Source organism: Colletotrichum graminicola, assembly GCF_000149035.1.
Source record: "Colletotrichum graminicola M1.001 genomic scaffold supercont1.3, whole genome shotgun sequence".
Lineage (NCBI taxonomy): Eukaryota > Fungi > Ascomycota > Sordariomycetes > Glomerellales > Glomerellaceae > Colletotrichum > Colletotrichum graminicola.
Genome location: NW_007361007.1, coordinates 479,770 through 498,953, shown reverse-complemented (window position 1 = coordinate 498,953; position 19,184 = coordinate 479,770). Strand labels below are relative to the sequence as shown.

The 19,184-nt window shown below is 53.6% G+C and overlaps 6 protein-coding genes and 2 non-coding genes across 8 annotated transcripts; 4 read left to right on the top strand and 4 right to left on the bottom strand.

The window, feature by feature from the left end:
- Positions 1-469: 469 nt before the first annotated feature.
- On the bottom strand, positions 470-1,144 carry GLRG_01056 (uncharacterized protein; the record flags this gene model as incomplete). Its single annotated transcript, XM_008091741.1, has 3 exons — positions 470-784; positions 884-1,063; positions 1,118-1,144. 3 exons carry the CDS (start codon positions 1,142-1,144, stop codon positions 470-472), a joined length of 522 nt encoding a protein of 173 aa, XP_008089932.1.
- Positions 1,145-3,378: 2,234 nt separating this feature from the next.
- On the top strand, positions 3,379-3,450 carry GLRG_13035. The gene has a single exon. It is a non-coding gene; the product is annotated as a tRNA-Thr (tRNA).
- An 891-nt stretch (positions 3,451-4,341) lies between these two features.
- Positions 4,342-4,922, bottom strand: GLRG_01055 (uncharacterized protein; the record flags this gene model as incomplete). The annotated part of the gene is made up of 2 exons (XM_008091740.1): positions 4,342-4,680; positions 4,752-4,922. The coding sequence occupies 2 exons, from the start codon at positions 4,920-4,922 to the stop codon at positions 4,342-4,344; spliced, it is 510 nt and encodes a 169-aa protein (XP_008089931.1).
- Positions 4,923-6,506: 1,584 nt separating this feature from the next.
- GLRG_01054 (uncharacterized protein) lies at positions 6,507-8,291 on the top strand (the record flags this gene model as incomplete). Its single annotated transcript, XM_008091739.1, has 4 exons — positions 6,507-6,668; positions 6,800-7,300; positions 7,358-7,631; positions 7,690-8,291. The coding sequence occupies 4 exons, from the start codon at positions 6,507-6,509 to the stop codon at positions 8,289-8,291; spliced, it is 1,539 nt and encodes a 512-aa protein (XP_008089930.1).
- An 803-nt stretch (positions 8,292-9,094) lies between these two features.
- Positions 9,095-9,201, bottom strand: GLRG_13034. The gene has a single exon. It is a non-coding gene; the product is annotated as a tRNA-Met (tRNA).
- A 1,881-nt stretch (positions 9,202-11,082) lies between these two features.
- GLRG_01053 (uncharacterized protein) lies at positions 11,083-13,099 on the top strand (the record flags this gene model as incomplete). Its single annotated transcript, XM_008091738.1, has 2 exons — positions 11,083-11,759; positions 12,562-13,099. The coding sequence occupies 2 exons, from the start codon at positions 11,083-11,085 to the stop codon at positions 13,097-13,099; spliced, it is 1,215 nt and encodes a 404-aa protein (XP_008089929.1).
- Positions 13,100-13,943: 844 nt separating this feature from the next.
- Positions 13,944-15,405, bottom strand: GLRG_01052 (26S proteasome subunit P45 family protein; the record flags this gene model as incomplete). The annotated part of the gene is made up of 3 exons (XM_008091737.1): positions 13,944-14,450; positions 14,497-15,303; positions 15,364-15,405. 3 exons carry the CDS (start codon positions 15,403-15,405, stop codon positions 13,944-13,946), a joined length of 1,356 nt encoding a protein of 451 aa, XP_008089928.1.
- A 2,438-nt stretch (positions 15,406-17,843) lies between these two features.
- GLRG_01051 (ubiquitin-conjugating enzyme) lies at positions 17,844-18,792 on the top strand (the record flags this gene model as incomplete). The annotated part of the gene is made up of 3 exons (XM_008091736.1): positions 17,844-18,104; positions 18,244-18,518; positions 18,618-18,792. 3 exons carry the CDS (start codon positions 17,844-17,846, stop codon positions 18,790-18,792), a joined length of 711 nt encoding a protein of 236 aa, XP_008089927.1.
- Between the last annotated feature and the right edge of the window lie 392 nt (positions 18,793-19,184).

Sequence of the window (19,184 nt, the reverse complement as noted above, 5' to 3'; positions counted from 1 at the left end):
CATATGGCCAACAAGAATTCGGCTCAACATATCCATCTCAACATATCCATCTGTCTTCAACCTCAATCCTTCGAGTTGCGCCATCCTGTTAAGTGGCTAAGGTATATAAAGGCCATCGACATTGCCTCTGAGAAGCTCTTGCAACTCATCATCTACCCTAGGTTGCTGTGGAGACCTGCCATTGATTCCTTATAGTTATGAGCATCCCTCTCAAGTCAGAGAAAGCTGACTTAGACCGAGCGCAGTGTATCTGCCAGGGCAGCAAAAAGTTGGTGAGTCCGTGTTGTTTCCTCTCGCATCTCTTGCGGTGCCTTGACCTGCTCAAGTGAACTGATATCTGCAAATGAGCGTGGTTCTTCCCAGACCTTCAAAGGAATGGACGCTCTGGAATTAATAGATAGTATAATAATACCCTATGTGACTTTTGCCTAATCACCCAATGAAAATAACGACCACTGCTCTTATTCCGTTACTCAATCTGCTTCTCACAGCCGATTCTGTTGAGCAATTCCTTCCGGTCACTTTGACTAAGATGAATACTGACGCCACTCGCCCTCAAGCCGGATGTCCTTTTGGCGGTGCGGCGTTCCCAGGCCTTCAAGTCAATGGAATCTACGCCGACGTCTTCCACGACTTGCACCTCCTCCTCTTCCTCTTCCTCCTCAACATCGCTCCTGACATCTTCGGCAGAGGCCCCTTTCAACACACGGATTATTACCCAAATAATGAGGAAAGACCAGACGCAGATGACGACCTCAAGAGCAAGGAGGAAGGTCAGGAACCCCTTCGTGATGCCGTTAGTCATGCACACTGTGCCCTTAGGGTCTACGAACGGCTCAATAAGGTGGGACCAGCCTTCCTCCGGGGGCTAAAAAGGACCTACAACGTCTTCCGCAGCGCCCCAGAAGCACAGCTGTTCCAGGCTCCGCAGCAGATCGTAGTAGACGCTCCAGCAGACCATTAGATAGAAGACGTGACGCGTCCAGGCCCACACGCAGAGGAACACGCCAAACACCACGTCACAAAGGGTAGTAAAGCCAACGTACTTAAGACACTTGGCCAGCTGCAGCGGGTGTTAGTGGGGGTCGCACGGGGGTGCCTCTTCTTCTGGACGTACCAGAAAGATCAGCTCTATAACGTCCATAAGGATTAAAATCAGGTGGCTAACTTAGGTTTAGTAGTAGGCGTAGCATGCAGCAATAAGGGAGATAGTAATAGCGTGGTAAACAATCATCTCCCAGTAATCCTTACAGCAGGCCTCAATATTCACAGAAACGACTTGCTGCACCCAATACGCCCATTATATCAGGATGTAGGCCTTCATCAGCCCATCAAGTTCCCTTTTCAGCCAATCAGCCCAAAGCCCTTTCAAGCTAAGGAAGTATGACAAGTTACAGTAGAGGTACTAGAGCGCCAGTCAGTCATAAGAAACGCCTAAATCATAGATAAAGAGCAACGCGCGGTACCATTCCAAGTGGCCAAACGACGCTATAATAGGCCAGCATCCAGCCCTGTTCAGAGAAGCAGGTGGCGTCCTTCTTCTTCAATATACCCCAATGCCTGCCAAGGGGCGCAAGGATGTGTTACATAAAGGCCGCGCGGATGCCAATAGCAAGCATGACACAGAATGCGACAAAGTAGAGGTCATCATGTCCCGCTCCATACTTACCCGTGGCCGGGTTGTAGTATAAGAGCCCTAGGAACTTTGAGGTGTGTGGACGCGCACTGGGGATGCAAAGATGGGCGATGAGTAGAGGGGTGACGGCATAGGAGGTGAGCCCTGTTCAGATACGATGAGGTCTTGTAAGCATTGGCTCAACGTGGGTTGGGAGGCAGCGGCGGTAGAGCCCACCAGCTCCTTTCAGCATACCCAATTGGTGATTGAACAGCCATTGAGCCAGTGTCTTCGACTGGCATCCCTCGCCCCTTTTCTTCTCCGTGCGCATGGTTCTGGAAGGCTTCACCGTGACAATAGCGCCCTCTGCAGACGCGATATCGACGTTGAGTTTATTCGTCATCATCGATTCAGGGACCCAGGCAGTAAGTCAGTTTAGGCAAAGCTTAACGCTTCAAAACAGACGCCAGCAGGGTCCAAGGTAGTTAAGAGAATGTTATCTACAATAAGTACTGTGTTGTTGAGAAAAGTCTTTTAAGAGGGCATGTCGCTTAAAGTGGGAGGTAATATCCCGGCGCCCAAGGGGCACTCTGCCGACTGAGCTGTTGGAACCTATATCGCTTCGCAAGGCGGTGAGCGCATGTCCGCGGGACGCCGAGAAACCGCTTTATGGAGCTGGGGGGTGTTAAAGACTAAACCACTTCAAGTCTGGGGAAAGGGTTCGTCAATGCTCGTGTCTCCAGAAATCTTGATATTCTGGCTGCGCATGCTCTTATAGTACGGATATGTTGGTCAATAACATCATACTGAAGTAATATCAAAGCATACTACCACGTCTGAACAGGGCGAAAACAAGCCACAAAGGTCACAGCAATAGTCCGTACGTACATTGATTGGGTTTCTTTGAATGAGCAACGGATTGGGATCTAAACCGGATCCTGGTGTAGATATTTTTTTTTTACAACCCTGCAAGAGTCAGGGGCAAGACAAGCATCAAGGTATCCCCACACCAACCTCATCAGCGCGGATAAGCATATGGCATTGCAGATGGGATTCACTGTTTAGTGGAGTGAGTGCAGCAGTATCATTACAGAGGTTTGGCAAATATTATGTCGCAGACATAAATACCGCGCCCCGTTTGATTGATCACTTGCCAACCCGCAGCTTGGCTGCTTGTTGAACTCTGCAATGTCGTATTCCGTTGGACATCTGGCTCGAAATCAATCAAAATATTTCTGATGCTGGTCGGTCGACTGAACTCAAGTACCGATAAAGCAGTACGGGAGGCAACTCCACCGGGTCAGCTTGGTCGCTCGAAAAAGAGATTGTTGACCTAGCGGTTCGGCGGTTTCGCTCATGCTCAAGGCTGGCGGTGAACAGTTCAATGTGGTATTTATACGAAGCTAGTAGAAGTAGAGTGGTGTCCCGTGTTAATAACTACCTGAAAGGCTGGCCTGGGGGAGCGAGATGTTAACGAATCGCTGCTTAGCCAGAGCCAATAGAAGCCCAGCGTTCCTACAGGTGCGAGATGGCGAATGATCTACGCTACTCTATGGACTTTTATGAGAGTTATGCGTCTGTGCTGGATTGCACCAGCAACAGGTAGAAACCAAATCCGACTAATTCCAACACATGCCTCTGTATTCCAGAAAGAAGACACAACTGAACGCATTGTTTAGCAAAGAGAAATCGGAAAGGCACAATACATCATGTCTAAATTCAGATACATATTTGCAATTTTCGAGATGGCTTTCATCCAATTTGCCAGCATGGCCAAGTGGTAAGGCATCGCACTTGTAATGCGGGGATCCTGTGTTCGATCCACAGTGTTGGCATTCCCTTTTTGTTTTGCCGCTATCCATCAATCTCCTATCTGTTTGATTTTGCAGCATTGCATCTTTCTTATTTAAAAGGTAATCGATCCCAAGGGTCTATCTAGTAGGTAAAAAAAAAAAAAAAAAAAAAAAAAAAAACCTGTTTATATTCTCATATGGCTTATGCTTTAATGAACTCAAACTCTTTCTGTATTATTTGGCTAAGTAGTTATCTCGGCTGGCTCCATTTTAGTCTTTGATGTTCGGCCCCGGAAAGAAGACCAGGCGCTGGGATCTTAAGCTCACGTTTAAGGTTGTGTGCTTGGTATGACTCCATCCAGTATCAAATACCATAGCTGGACGGCAGTCGTCAAGGATGCCGTCAACATTCTGAAAGAAGCCGGCATCAAGATTCTCGAAGTGGCCGACCCGAGACCGGTTCTGGGGTGAGGGTCATCGGGCCACAACACCAATGTTGGACACAGGAAACCAAAGAAGCCAGGCTGGGAACGACGGTGTTTTTGGGTCCTTTGATTCAACATTCGGATCCAAGCAATTATCTCATTGCATCAACAGGCGTGTTGGTGATGATATCGGAGACTATACTCCTTTTGCAATGGAATACCATTGTGTTTCTGCTTGGCCAAAATAGTCCACGTCAGCTGTTTAGTAGGACGAGAGCGTCTCCAAATACGCCACATGCAGGTAACATTCGAAACAATACTTATATTGAGAAATACTAAATGGGCATCGCAGCAATACCGGCAACACTTGTAAGCCTTCGCCGTGCCCAGCCATTCATTCGTTTTAATAGAGCGTATTCCGGGTATCCTGCCAAATCCAGCGCCATCCCATACCGTACCCTTGACTGCCATAGGGCCAACAGATCTACATCATGGACGATAACCCAGTTTAGTTGTGCGGGTGGACATCAACACCGTCCTCGTGCTTGGTGACGGCGTACGTCTTCCCGTTGGGCACGTGCATCTCCAGGTCGCCCGTGGCACGGATGGGTGAAATCTCGTATAAGCGCTTGGCCACTACAAAGCTGCCGGCGGCCCAGACCCAGACGAGGACGGCGATGGAGCAGGTAAAGAAGAGGGTCGGGACGAGGACAAGAAGAGCAATGCTAATCCAGAAGAGCGAGAAGACGACAGCAACGCCGAAGGCAAAGGCGACAGTCGAGAAAGCGAAGGAGACGAAGACGAGGGTAGGAAGGAAGGAGAAGATGAGCTGGACGAGAAGGAAAGCCTGTATACAGCACGCACGTCAGCAACGAACAGGGTCCCAAGGGAGGAGCGTCAATCGGCGGTCAGACGTACGAAGAGGAAGGGCTGGTCCTGGGCAAGATTGTAGGCACTGTCGTAGGCTTTCTGCCGGGTATCTTGACTGACGACACGGTCGATCTGGCGCTGGCTGTAAGCGTAGACTCCGGCAGCGTTCTCCTTGGCCGAGGCCTTGATATCGCTGTAGTTGGTGTTGTGCGACGCCATATTGGGTTTAGGTATAATAGGGGGTTGATGTTGATGATGGATGAAGTGCGCGACAGGAATATTGCAGAGAGGGGGAATACAGACAGAACAGGGGGGATGAGCGGGATTCAATACGTCGTGGCTGGGGGATCTCGTCTTTAATCAAATGGACGCCGCTTTCGAATCCAAGGGATGTCACCATACCGGTACCTCCCAATGACGGGTCGCACGGCCAAGGGAGATCGGATCGAAGGAAGTTGAAGGAGGGGCAGAGGGGCGACTACCGGTCGGTACCTACACTAGGTAGGTAGGTAGGTAGGTAGGTCGGTAGACGGCAAGCGGCGATCGGCAGACTGGTGACAAGCGAGTGATGGAGAATGCACGAGCGGGCGGGCGAGAATGGAGCTGCTTGGTGCTGTTTGGTGTTGGCTTCTAATGCTGACGTTTGACGCTCATCGTCGACTGGAAAATGAAAGGAGAAAACACAGCCAAAAAAGGGATCGGAGCTTGCCTTCGCGCTTTCCCCCTCCCCTCCCCTCCCCTCCCCATTCCTAGATTCCCCCCCCAGGTTCCTTCCTTCCCAGGTAGGTCCCTTTCAGCCCAGGAAGTGGGAAGCCGCGCTCCGCAGGAGAGCGCGTCATGCAAGTCGTAATTTAGCTTGACGTGCCTGCGTTCAGCTTGATTACCTACCTAGGTACCTACCTGCCGACCTATCAGGTACGTACTGCGGACTTGCAAACCGAGGTAGGCAGTACGTACCCGTCTGTACTTCTGTACCTCTATACCTCCGCACCTACCTACCTCTGACTACCTGATGGGAGGGACATGTGGCGTGTGGCAAATTGAAGCCACAGATATCAGAGCACCAGCCATCCCTCACCGATACGTACCTTCCTACCTCACACGAAAAGCACGGATCGCTGCACGGTCCATTCTCCTCAATACGCGATCCGTGCCCAAATCCGAGGACCGAACCGAGAAACGACGTTCCTACCCGCTATAGACCCGTCCGTCGCCGTTTCAGGAATTCAATGCCCACGTCACGTGGAGACGCTGGGCTGACCAGGAATTGGAATAATGGTGCCAAGCTCCCCTCCCTGGCTGACACCTTTTACACTGCACTCCAGTGTACGGATACATAGGTAATCCTGCCTTCCCATCTTCCAAATCCACTCAATATCGACTGAGCCGAATTCACCAATCGGCATCCGATCCACCCCAATTACCCCGGCTTGCGTTACACAGCGAGTGTACTGCCTCGACCGCTGCAGGTGAGGTGCGTGGGTCTCTGGGTTGGTGTCTACCGAGACCACAATCGGCGCGGCGCGAACAAGTCCCGTGCGGCGTGCGACGTTTGGTGTTGCCATATTCACGTGCAGAAAAGCAAAACAGGATATGGCAGTATGAGATACGGGCATCAAATAAGGCCTTTGAGGAGCTAGCATCTCGGCTGAGCCCCATGCCATTTGTTCTGGGACCGCTTGTTTCGATCCGTCACGCCACTAGGACACAACTTTCCACTTCACTTTGCTCCTCCAAGTGACAGCCGCTGTAGTGTACCTACCTGCCTACCTACCTACCTACCTACCTAGTCACCTCGATGCGATGAACGGCACGCCACAGACGGCTTCGCTCAAGAATGAGGTGGCGGCCCTGGAGAGCAGCAACCACCGGCCCAAGGCCGCCTCGCCCGCTGTGCGCGGCACTCGTATAGGCCACAAGAAGTCGCGGAATGGCTGCCAGCAGTGCAAGAAGCGTCGCGTCAAGGTGAGTTACGTTTGGGCTTAGTACATCCATCGTCGAGCCCTGGCCCTGGATGGGAGTTTAGCGCCCGACTACTAGGTCGGCCAAACAAGCGTTGGAGTACACACAGAGCATGCCACTGACCACACATCCAGTGCGATGAGAGTCGCCCTTGTCGCAACTGCGCGCGGCACGACGTCCAGTGCAGCCTCATTATGACGCCTTTTTCAGCTCATCTGCTGCCCGTCAGCGAGCCGTCGCCCAAGTCGACTCTCGAGGCCGCCAACACGGCGACCCCTGATAGTGTTGGCGAGGCGTCGACAACCAGCCGCCCTGAAAGCCGCCCGGAGACCTCTCCGCCACAGCTCTCCTCGTTGAAGGAAAAGGTAGCTGCCATCCAGGGCTTGCTCTCCGAATTCTCGGCCGAGGTGGATGCTCTTCATCATACTGAACGGCACAGCTTCTCCGAACCAGCTCATGACTCGACCGCCACCCAGGGCGAGTCCCGTGATGCTCAGGGCGTCTCGAGGACCGACTGGATGATCGACATGCAACTCGTTCACCACTTTACTTCCAACACGGCACACACCATCTCCGAGAACCCAGATTTTGTGCATCTCTGGACGACAACAGTGCCCCAAATCGCCTTTGCCAACGTAGACCAGCCCCCCTTTTCGCCGCCGGTCGTGGTCTCTCTCGGCTGACTCATCTAGGACTTCCTTCTCCACGGTATCTTGGCCGTATCAGCCATTCATGTCGCCCACTGTTACCCTGAAAAGAGGGTCGAGTACGCCACCATATCGGCCCGCCATCAAAATGTCGCCCTCGGCAAGTTCTCGCCAGGCTTGGCCGAGATCGATGAGAAGAATGCCGACGCATACGTGCTACACGCTATATGCATCTTCATTCTCAACACCTACTTCATCGCCAACCCGAGCGGACCCATCGTCCCCAGGGACGTTGCTCAGTCCTTCATTCTGCTGCAAGGTGAGTCGCTGCTGCTTCTATAAACCCCGGTGCTCACTAACGTTACGCCTCCCTTCAGGAATCCAGAGCATACTTGCTCTGCCGTTCGCTCACAAACGTATATCCAACGGGCCACTGGCACGCTGGCTTTACCAAGGCGGCGTTGAGCCCGCCGTAGCAGGGAATTTCTCGGCCAAGATTGACGACCTTATCAACCTCACACGCAGCATGGCACCCTCGGAAGATACTACGACCTGTCAGTCAGCTCTTGAGGGTCTTAAGATCACTTCCACGGCCGTCTCCATGCCTCAGCATAGGTCCGGGCTGGTCTGGCGGTGGGCCATCTCCCTCCCCCAGTCGTTCCTCGAGCTCATCAGCCAAAACCACCCGATGGCCCTCGTCATCCTCATGTACTACGCAGCGCTGGTTCACGCTCTTGAGCGGGACATGTGGTATCTTTGCGGATGGGGCAGCAACGTTGCTTCGAGCTTGGAGAAGGCCATTCAGGAGCCGTGGAGGGAATGGATCCAGTGGCCGCTGGGGTGTATTCGAGATGGCACTGACATCCGAAGAGTCGCACCGTTTAAACCCGTGCCGGTCGAGGCCCTCCCAAGGCCGCAGCTCCCCGTCGTCAACTTTAACCTGGACTTTCTTTTTAAATCAAGGGAACCGCCTTCGTGAACCATGACAGCGTTTCATATTATTATTCATCTTCTTGAACCGTCTCAAGATGCAGGTAACATTACCGCGTTTCCGAGAGGTTTGCCGGCCTCTGGCTTGCAGAAAAAGGCCCATCGGCCACCCCGGCGATTACAAAGATTGCATTGGCTCCGTTGCCCGAGAGAAGCAGACATCAGGAGCAACATCGTATCCCAGTCGCATGATACCCCTGGAGGTCCTGGTCGAAGTCATCTACGCGTCTTGCGTCGCTCCAAGGAGGTGTCGAAAGCAAGCCTTGTCGGCGCCATGGCCCTTATAACCGATGTATCGCATCAACAGCCACGCTAGGGTCGCAGTCCGTGCCTAGCGTGCAGAATAGCGTTGGGTCTCTTGACTCGCAAGCGAGCGAGCGCTGTGTCGAAAATTCACAGAAAGTCGGGGGATGTGGATTCAAGACCGCTTGGTTTTGGCTACAGACTATGTGGGCATTCGAGGAACAACAGTATAAAAGGAAGACCAGCCTGCCAGTGCATGTACCCCCAAAATGTAACTTTTTCTCTTCTTTTTTGTATCTTGTACTTGTTGGCACGATATTTTTCATGGTTCTCGCCTTGGCGGTTTCGCCTAACGGAGTTCACCTCGACGCGGGAGTAATGGAGCAATGAGGTAGATAAAATGGGGGTGTGTGTACCTATATGGATTGATATGCATAAAGACGGGATTGCAAGGTTCGGTGGTGATGGTTTTAAGGCAGCGGGTGAAACGAATGGAGAAAAGAGAAGAAAAAAAAAAAGAAGACGTCCGTCCATGAGAGCAAAAGAACTTGTCCCTAGCAAGGCTCGAACTTGCGACCTTTGGATATCCCGACCTGAAGGCAGGGTCATATTGATGGAATATGAGACCAACGCTCTACCGACTGAGCCATAGAGACGATCGAAACGAATGTTGATAGAATGGTCTCATAATAGGCTAGAAGACGGCTAGCGTAGCATGTGGAACGACTCATGCCTGTGCCCAATGGCGACGGGCCAGTTGGTGTACTGCGTAACTGTGCTGCTTCAGCAGCTTCGCCACATCAGCCACATGCACTAGGCTAAAGTGGTGTTGTGGCTAGGGCGGACCAGGGTTCCAGGTTCTAGTGGCTCACAGCAGATACATGTCTTTTTTCCGGGCAACGTGCGTGTGTTTTATTAGTGAGCTTTGGGCGTGGCTTGGGCTATTTATATATACATATACATATATACAGTCTTGTCTTGAAGTGGTTGCCTACCTAGGTAGATATTCGCTAACTACCCGTACTCTTGGTGGATGCTCTCGAAGAAACCATGCCCTTTTCAACTCCATCGCGTTAGATACTGGTGGTTGGAGCAACGACCAAACCATGACTTGAACGGGACCAGAATCCCGACGCGACGCGATGCGATGCAACTTGCCCGATGAATTATATCCATCGTGTTAGCTACTACGGTCGTTGACTCTGTTTGTAGTCTCAGCAGTGTCTGAACCGGTTGGCCAACTAACACGTGCAGTATCTGATGCTCGTGTTTGCTCAAAGTATAACCGTCGTCCATCGAAATGCTTGGTGTAGTCTCCCGCCTCCCCTCCCTTCTGCCTTTCCACCGTGACAGATTCCTGTAGAAATTGGCTGGGACGTTGTTACCTCCGTTGACCCCAAGATAGCGCAACCGGAGACCAAGAGATGCTCGTCTACAACCACATCGATACACCGAGAAAGGCCAACGACACGCGCAACCAACCCCGGGCGATTGGACCCCATTGGCATTTCTTCACCTTGACTCGTCCTGGAAGCGTTGAGGAAACATCACGACCAACGCCGATTCCCACACATGATTATTCATTAAACAACCATGCTTTCGGCCTCTCGCCACTTACTCCCACACCACACCGTCTCGGGCATCATCAACTGCCGGACCAAAAAGTCAAACGGAAGCTCCCTCCCCAGCTCTGAGACTCGTCGGGAAGAGGCACACCGTCGATACATCAACAAAAGACCGCGACTGCACTTACGCGTATTTGAACAGGACTCAAACTCTCTGCACCTTCAAACCCCCTTTTGTTTTTCTCTTCACGACAGACTGCGCCACACGAGACTTGACGACCTTCCCTCCCCCCCCCTCCTGATCCGTCAGTCCCTTTCCTATTGGGGACGGCGAACAGCTCCGATTCCCATCCCCTCCCCCCCATCTCGAGTCTTATGGTCATTTGCTTTTCCCCATCAAGGTAGGATACGACATGAAACCAAAGGACATGCACAAGCTTTCCCTTGTCACCAACATGGGATGATTGATGCTTCTCAGCATCATCTTCGTGCGGGACCTCGCCTCTGCTGGAAACTCGCCCTTCGCCCTCCAAATTTCTTTCTTTTCCAGCTCTCGGAACAAGCCTCATTGGCGTACCGATCTCATATCACGGCCGTTTTGAGTTCGCCAACTTGGACAACCCTCACCGGGCGAGACTTCCGTGACCTCCTCCCGCATTTTGCAACCGCGACGCCACCCTAGTCTTCCACGGGGGTGTTTGGTTTGGGTAGATCCTTGGTTGCCGCCCTCTCAGCAGAGAGATGTGCTTGGACTCACAAGCTGTTATATATCATGCGTCGCGAGCTTTGCCTCTGGCCAAGGGCCCATCTCACCCTCTCCTCTAGCCCGGCAGAGCTATCAAGTCAAAGCTAGAAAACGATACCCCCCTTTGGTTGCCCATATTCCAGCACCCTCAACCGCTTTATACCAGACTTCAGCATAGCACGTATCAGACCTAAACACTCCCGCCCCCGCCCCCCAAACGACTCGTCATGACCTTCCGGCATAAACGCCAGCCCGCCGCGGCCGGGGAAGCCGAGTCCCAGTCCGTCCACTCGTCCCCGGACACGTCGTCTTCTTCCTCGTCCTCCCGGCGCCTCTCCCTCTCCCGCACGCTCTCCACGCTGCGCTTTAGGCCGGCCGACCCCAACGCGCCCCCCGCCGCCAAACCGCCCGGCCGCGGCATCGGCGCCCACATCCACAAGATCACCACCGCCGCCGGGGTTCCCTTCAACAGGGCCGCCAACCTCATCGGCGCCGAGGGGTGGTTCCCGCAGACCATGCCCCGCGAGTGTGCCAAGGCCGCCCGGATCCTCCAGTCCTTCACCGACGAGTCCCTCGGCGGCGACCCCGCGGACCCGGCCGCCACCTCCTTGGGCGGCGACGAGCCCTTCCACCCCTTCGGCGTCACCCGCCGCGCCCTCGTCGCCATCCCCCACCAGGTCCTCGCCCACTGCGCCGGCCTCGCCATCTTCAACACCCTCCGCGCGGGCGCCTACATGGGCTCCCTCGCCGCCGGCTCCGGCCTCGTCGTCGCCCGGCGCCCGGACGGCACCTGGTCCCCGCCCTCGACCTTTGTCGTCTCCACGCTCGGCGCCGGCCTCATGTTCGGCCTCGATATCTACGAGTGCGTCCTCGTCCTAGTGAAGCAGCATGGACTACTTCCACAGTTGGCTTTTTTTGTCGATTTTATCTAACCATCCTGGTTTTATCTGGTATGACCGCCGTCTGAGTTGGAGTCACTACGAACACATTCAGAAATAAAGTGGCGCATATACTGACCGGACTCATAGCAGTCTACGCAGGTCAGCGGAATGATCGCTTCTGGTCTATGCAGAACTACGCATCCCCGTTCGTATTCAGGTAAAATAATAGTGGTTCCAAAATTGGATAGCTTATTTTCTGAAGACGACACACATTCCCCGATTAACAACGTTGAATCGAGAACTCCTGACTTGCATACCCTGGGGCGGGTAATTTGCCTAGCTTAGCGCGGAACTTGGCCAACAGCGAGCATAACGCTTACCAAGACCGATTGTCCGCTTAACGGCGACCTAGTTAGACGGTCACACGATCCCTTCAACAGTCCCGTTCCCCGATGTCCGCCGTTGATCCGACGGCACCAGACTCCAATTAGCTGTAGAATAGTCATAGCGGGAGACATCCATGTAGTGAGTGCTACGCTGCTCGCATGTCTAGTTCCAGCATCACGCTTTAGCAGGCCTGGTAACGTAAGTTGGGCGCTACTTGTATGGTCCCCCCGAAATAAATCCCTTAGTGTACTCAGTATTAACAATGATGCCCAATCTTATGAACAGTTTCTTGCTTTGCAACCGAAATATGAAGCAGGATGCTGCCGGCTGCACCCTAATTAGTTTTTTGTATGTGTGTTTCTGCAAACTATATTTTATGTAAAGCGAGGTATGCATATCGATATGTACGGGGGCCGAAGGAGGTAACCGGCCAAGCAGGATCAAAATCATTACCCGCGTCCAGGCGCAGAGTCCTCGGTCGCCAATCGGCCCCGTCGGCACGGGCGCCGCCGTCGAGGCCGCCGCGTCGAGGACCTCGCGGCCCATGTACAGCTACATGAAGTCCCGCGGCCTCTGGGCCGGCGTGCAGGTCGACGGCACCATCATCCTCGCGCGCCACGACTGCAACGCCGTCGCGTACGGCGACCGCCGCATCTCAGCGCGCAAGATCCTGCAGACCCAGGCCGAGTGGCCCGAGGGGTCGCTGCCGCTGTGGCAGGCGCTGGTCGCGCTCGAGGGGCGCTACGCCATGGACCCGGACATCGCGAGGGAGCTGGCCTTGATGGGGCCGCCCGGGAACCTGACCCCGCCGCCGCCGGAGGAGGACGAGGAGGAGGAGGCTGCGCCGGCGTACACACCTCGTGTCGCCCCGCCGTTCCGGTCGAATTACGGCGGCGAGGAGGGCGTCACGAACGGGAGCAAGAATGGCGGGATGCCTGTTGTGGAAGCCAAGGAGAGGCTTCGCCGGACGAGCTGAGTGAACGAACGAACGCCTGAAGTTCTGCGCAACGGACGGAGGATTCCAAGTATGAAAGCCGCTTGACAGACAGGTTGTCCAACTAGTCCCCCCCTCCCCTTCCCCCCTCTCCCCAACCACCCCACCACGAAAATGTAATTAATTTCATCTCATCACTCCAAACAATATCCAAGCCACGAAGTCCAGTCTGAGTGCGGGGAGCTGCCCCTCCCACCAACAACTAAGCTTCGGAAACTTCGCCTCCTCGGCCAGGGATCTCCTTGTGAACCCCTTCTCCCCCTTCCGGATCCAGCCGAGTCTGAGCGGTGGCCAGTTTCCCATGACAGGAAGGTTCATCTAGACAAGCAAGATGGGCTACTGCGTCTTGCAAGGATTGTCACGACGTCTGCCTGCGAGCTAGTAGGTAATACTCGTCTCAGAGACAGCGGCATCCTTCCTCCCCAGGTGCGGGGGGGGCTCAGGAGGTCTGACTAAGAACCATTTTCCCATCCAACATCGCCACCGGCGCGGGGACTGTCGGGAGGCTGTCATGCGCTTGGCATCAGTCTGCATCCCAAGTAGAGTCAGTAGGTCTCTCTCGATGCTTAATATAGTTGCAATCATCGCTAATCTCAAGCATGTCTTGGCTGGACCCTGAACTAGGCAACCCTGTCCCTGGCAACAAACTCTTGGACCCGCCATCATTAGCTTGTCTCATACAGTAATCACACTCGTTCGCAGAAGCATGCGCAGCCGACCCAAGTTAATGTCGTTAATCAATGCCAAGTCAATGTCAAGGCTTGTCTTGCCATTATCTATCGTAGCCCCGTCTAGCCCTATCCCCGTCAGGTCGTCGTACACTCAACTACAAGTACAAGCCCTCAGGCTCACTCTCCTGCTTGGTGCGAAGGACCCTCTCTCTGGCGGACCGGAAGTCGGCCATCTGTACACGCATGCGGCGCTCACGGAGGGCAAGCAGACCGGCCTCGGAGCAGATGGCCTTGATGTCCGCACCGGAGAGGTCATCCTTCTGCGAGATGAACTCCTCCAGGTCCACGTCGTCGTTGAGCGACATCTTGGATGTGTGGAGGGTGAAGATCTTGCGCTTAGTGTTTTGGTCGGGGTTCTCGAAGAGGATCTTTCGGTCGATACGGCCGGGACGGATCAGGGCGGGGTCGAGCGTTTCGATCTTGTTGGTGGCCATGATAACCTTTACGTCACCACGGTCATCGAAACCGTCGAGTTGATTGAGAAGCTCCAGCATGGTTCGCTGGACTTCACGCTCACCGCCCGAGGTCGAGTCGTAACGCTTCGTGCCGATGGCATCGATTTCGTCGATGAAAACGATCGAGGGGGCGTTCTCGCCGGCGACCTGGGATTGTCAGTGATGAACTAGAATAGCAAGGCTACGAACATACCTGGAACAGCTGACGGACGAGGCGAGGACCGTCACCAAGATACTTCTGAATCAGCTCACTTCCCACGATACGCAGGAACGTGGCCGAGGTTTGGTTGGCGACGGCCTTGGCAAGCAACGTCTTTCCTGTACCGGGAGCACCGTAAAGGATGACACCCTTGGGCGGCTTGATACCCATCTCTTCGTACAGCTCGGGATGCAGCAGAGGCAGCTCGACCGACTCTCTGACCTCCTGGATCTGCTGCTCCAAACCACCAATATCGGCGTATGACTCGGTCGGTGCCTTGTCGAGCTTCATCACACTGACAAGCGGGTCGGCGTCGTCGGTGAGAACACCGACAATGCTAACGCTCTTGTGGTGCAGAAGCACGCTGGCGCCGGGCTCCAACAGGTCCTTGTCGACGAAGCTCATGATGCTGACGTAGTACTCGGGGCCCGTTGTGCTACTCACGATGGCGTGATCATCGTCAATCATCTCCTCCAACGTACCGACACCCATAGGGCTGCCGCGCATATCGTCGACACGACCGCGCTCGTCGGCCATGCGGTCGACATCGCCCTCAGGTCCGATAGCGGCACCCTCCTTGGCGGCCTTGGCCCGGCGAAGACGCTCCTGGTTTTCGACGTATTCCTCTTCGAGAATCAAGTGGTCATGGATTCGCTGCATTCGTAGGAGGCGGAGTTTGCATCGGCTGGTAGGGAAGACGGCGGGGAGCTTCGCGGCGGCGCTGGTACCGGCCGCCTTTCTCTTCTTGCGGCCGACTCTGGTGGTAGGGCGTGGGGGAGGCTCGTACTTGGGCTTCTCCTTCTGCATCGCCAATCAGCTCGTGAAGACTTGGAATTTTTCTTTCCCTCCGAAATGGCGTACCTTCTTATCCTTGTCGTCCTTTCCATCGCCTCCGCCACCCATTCCTGACTGGTTTTGACCCTGCGTAGCTGTTAGATCAAGGCCACGATGTTTTGGACAGTATTGCGTACCATCTTGCTACGGGAAGCTCCTGGAGCTCAGTAAGACTGTGCAAATGGCTTCTATGTGTGTATGGTGGAAGAAACCGGTAGACCTCAGATCCGATGGGCTGTCGAGGTTTCGTCGATGAGCTTGAGATGATGATGAGGGCAGGTGGATTCCGAGGATGGAGGTGGAAGCGCAGGGGAGCAAGGCAAGGCTGCTACTGCTTGCGTAGGTAATCACAGGTAGCACAGTGGCGGCACCTCAGCACAGGGCGCCCAAATGCTGCTGCAGGCGGCAGAGAAACGCGACGCTCGCCGGGGCTACGCCGGATTAGGCAAGCTGAGTGGATACATATCACGTGAACGTCGAAGAAGCTCAATGAATGCTGCTGAGTCAGCATACTTCTGCTTCGCCTGGGGACTAGACGACGACGGAAGGCACAGGCTACATTTATTCGGCAAGAGCTTCTCCTTGGCTAGACTACTTGCTTTACGAAAGCGCGTAAGGTTACTTGGACAAGGCAACAACTACACTTAATACAACGCGTCGTCAAGAAACCAAGGATTGGCTACCTTTACATGTTGGTGGCCATGGGAACTGGGTCACATACATACTCACTTGAGGAAAAGAGGAGTTCGATCAATATACATATATAAAAACATTCCAACCCAATATCTGGGCTTCAGTTTCATTGCTTGAGAGCCATGTCGTGCATCAGCAGCTGAGATTGTCGTTGCTCAAGCCGAAAAGTCAACAAGCAGATGATCTCGTTTATCACACAACGACAGTCCTCACGCTCTGGAAATGTTATCGATAAGGTATTGTTCCCTCAGCTATTGTCCATTTGAAAAGCTCTGAGATAGCTGATGAATGAGGCTGCATTGTCAATTGTATTTGTTAACGTGGTGACCCCAAAACTGCCACCTATTATACAATTATCCTGAGCATCGTCACAGCTCAAGTCAAAGTGAACGATGCTTGTAACCACCTGAAGATTTATTTGTATCTTTAATCCGGTATTGCGTTGTTCCAGCACTTCGAATAGTATAAGAATAAAATTGGTGATTGATTTATATGTGCTCGCTGGAATTTGTTGCAGCTCATTGTCCCAATTCCAGGTTCATTCAGCCGAGAAGACTGCGGAAACAACATTATATTACATTTAGGAGACTTCGGTTGGCCCCTGTAGGGTAGTATAGCAATGCAGACGAAATTATGGGGGAATAGGGTGCTAAAAGAAGGACGGTTCCAGAAAGAATGAGAATATCAAGTCATCAATATTGCGGAGGCAGCAACATAGATTAACTAAACCTAAACCCAAACCCAAACCCAGGAAACCGGGATTTATAGCTGTTACCCATCTCAACAGTATTAGTTTGACTAGTTCAAGCCGTCGGGCTATTGTATTCGGCAAAGGCCGCTGACAGGCCATGCATCAGTAGTCTATTCCCATTTTGACCGTCATGTGGACGTAATCTTGAAACTAAAAAGACATCATGCATGCTACACTGTTGGTACAAAGGCATGTATTTAAACAAAACCAAATGCAAAGCACGACTGGCTAACTTATTCATCCTTCCAATACTAGCAGCGCCACCTGGCCAGCTGGTTCTGCAGCTCAAACATGCAAGACAGCAACGTCTACGATGTGGAAGAAGAAAGGAACTGAAAGTTACGAAGTGATGCATCATTCGTGGATCTGATTCCGAGAATACGCCATGACGCTCGGTCTAGCCGATGTTTGTCACTTACACGGACGTACACGACCTTGACTAAGGAAAGCAAACTGATGCCAACGCAAGCCAGCCTGCTGTTTCCAATTTCTGTGAGTCTCTGAGAGTATGGTACATCTGCTTTGATGTCTTGGATGAAGTAATTATCCCGAGGTTGACTTTGATATGCCCCGATGACATCCCTCCCCCCCGTCCGTCACTTTTTCCCGCCGTCGCAACCCCGCGCTGGCGCCCTTGCCCGACCCTGCCCGCAGCTGTCCACCCCACCATAGAGGGGCCAATGAAACCCCCTGTGCCTGTCTCCTTCCAGCGGCCCTGACAATCCAACAGCGCTAAATTAGCGGCTTGCACGGACATTCCAGCATCATCTTTTTGCCTTTCTGAGGGGAATGGGCTTCCCTCATCCATCACTCTCTGTCTGTACCTTGAGGCCGGCACCTTTCAGCTCCCAACCCGGATCGCCCCTCGCCCACGCAACTTTGCCCTGCATTTTACTTTTTGCCCAACGGACACACCGACAAACTTGCTTTCTCACCAGACACCCAGAAAACGATCCGGGCCAAAAGACATAGGTAAACACTCACGCGAGCCTGACGCTTCATAACCACCCCGCTTTACAGTACTCGTACAGACCCAAGGAACCCCCCGAGAAGCATCGTCACGATGGCGAGCCCTAAGGAGAGACGCATCGGTAAGGAGCTCATGGATATCCGCGCAGACAAGGACAACTCTGGTGTCTTTGCCTACCCGATCGACGAGTCCAATCTCCTCCACCTCAAGGGATCGTTCCCCGCTCCTCCAGACACCCCGTATGCCGGAGGCCAGTACGAAGTCGACATCAAGATTCCGGATAACTACCCTTTCAAGTCCCCCATCATCAAGTTCGACACCAAGATCTGGCACCCCAATGTCAGCAGTCAAACCGTACGTCTTTCTCTCTATTTCTCTCTCACACACACTCTCTCGCCTACGTAGCAGCTGCTGCCCCCCCTCCCTTCGCTGGCCATCTGTTCCCGCACTTCTCCTCTCACACCAAGACATCCTCGAAACTGACACGAGACAGGGTGCCATTTGCCTCGACACGCTGGGCAGCGGCTGGTCTCCCGTCCAGACAATCAAGACCGCCCTCCTCTCCCTCCGCATGCTGCTCGAGTTCCCAAACCCCAAAGACCCACAAGACGCCGAGGTGGCCAAGATGATGATCGAGAACCCCGAGGCTTTTGCGAGGAAAGCCCACGAGTGGGCCGTCAAGCACGCCGGCGCCCCACCCCGAGATTTCGACACCACCAAGTGGAAGAAGGAGTCTGCAGCCGAGGCCAAGGCCAACGACGAGAGCAGGTGCGTTAATAGCCTTCTGCCGCCGGATGCTTCACCCAGAACGGTGTGCAGGCGAGCTAGAGTAAAAGGGGACCATGGGGTGGCTGACAAGATTCGCAGGTACATGGGCTACAACAAGGAGCTCGTCGACCGCTTCGTCAACATGGGCTTCGAGGTGGACGCTGTGGTGGACGCCTTTGTCTTTGTGGGTATCGACCGCAACAACGGCGCCGACTATGAGCTAGAGGAGGCTTACATGGGAGATATCACGGCCCGCCTTCTGGGTGAGCAGTAGTAACGCAAATACCCAATACCATGTCGCTACTCGACGACCAGAATGGCGCTTGCTCGGGTCCAGCCATTGGCGTCATTCGGTCCAACTAAAGGAGCCACGGGAAGACAGTCACGAACACAACAAATCATGAGACACCAGGCGGCATCGCATGGGACAAGGAGTTGGTCTTTTACAACTAGAAGGGGGCGTACGGAGGATTCCGATCTTTTTATTATCTTATCTTTCGCTACTTTGTTTTTTCTTTCCCTCTGGCAGTCATGCAGTACTACAGGGTTCGCCGCAGCGTCATGGTGTGCAAGCCTGAAGTCGGCTTGAGGAGACGTCGGCTCCCCAAGGGCTGGCTGGCCGCCAGCGAAAGCACTAGCTTTATCCGCAACGAAGGTTCAGCCGGG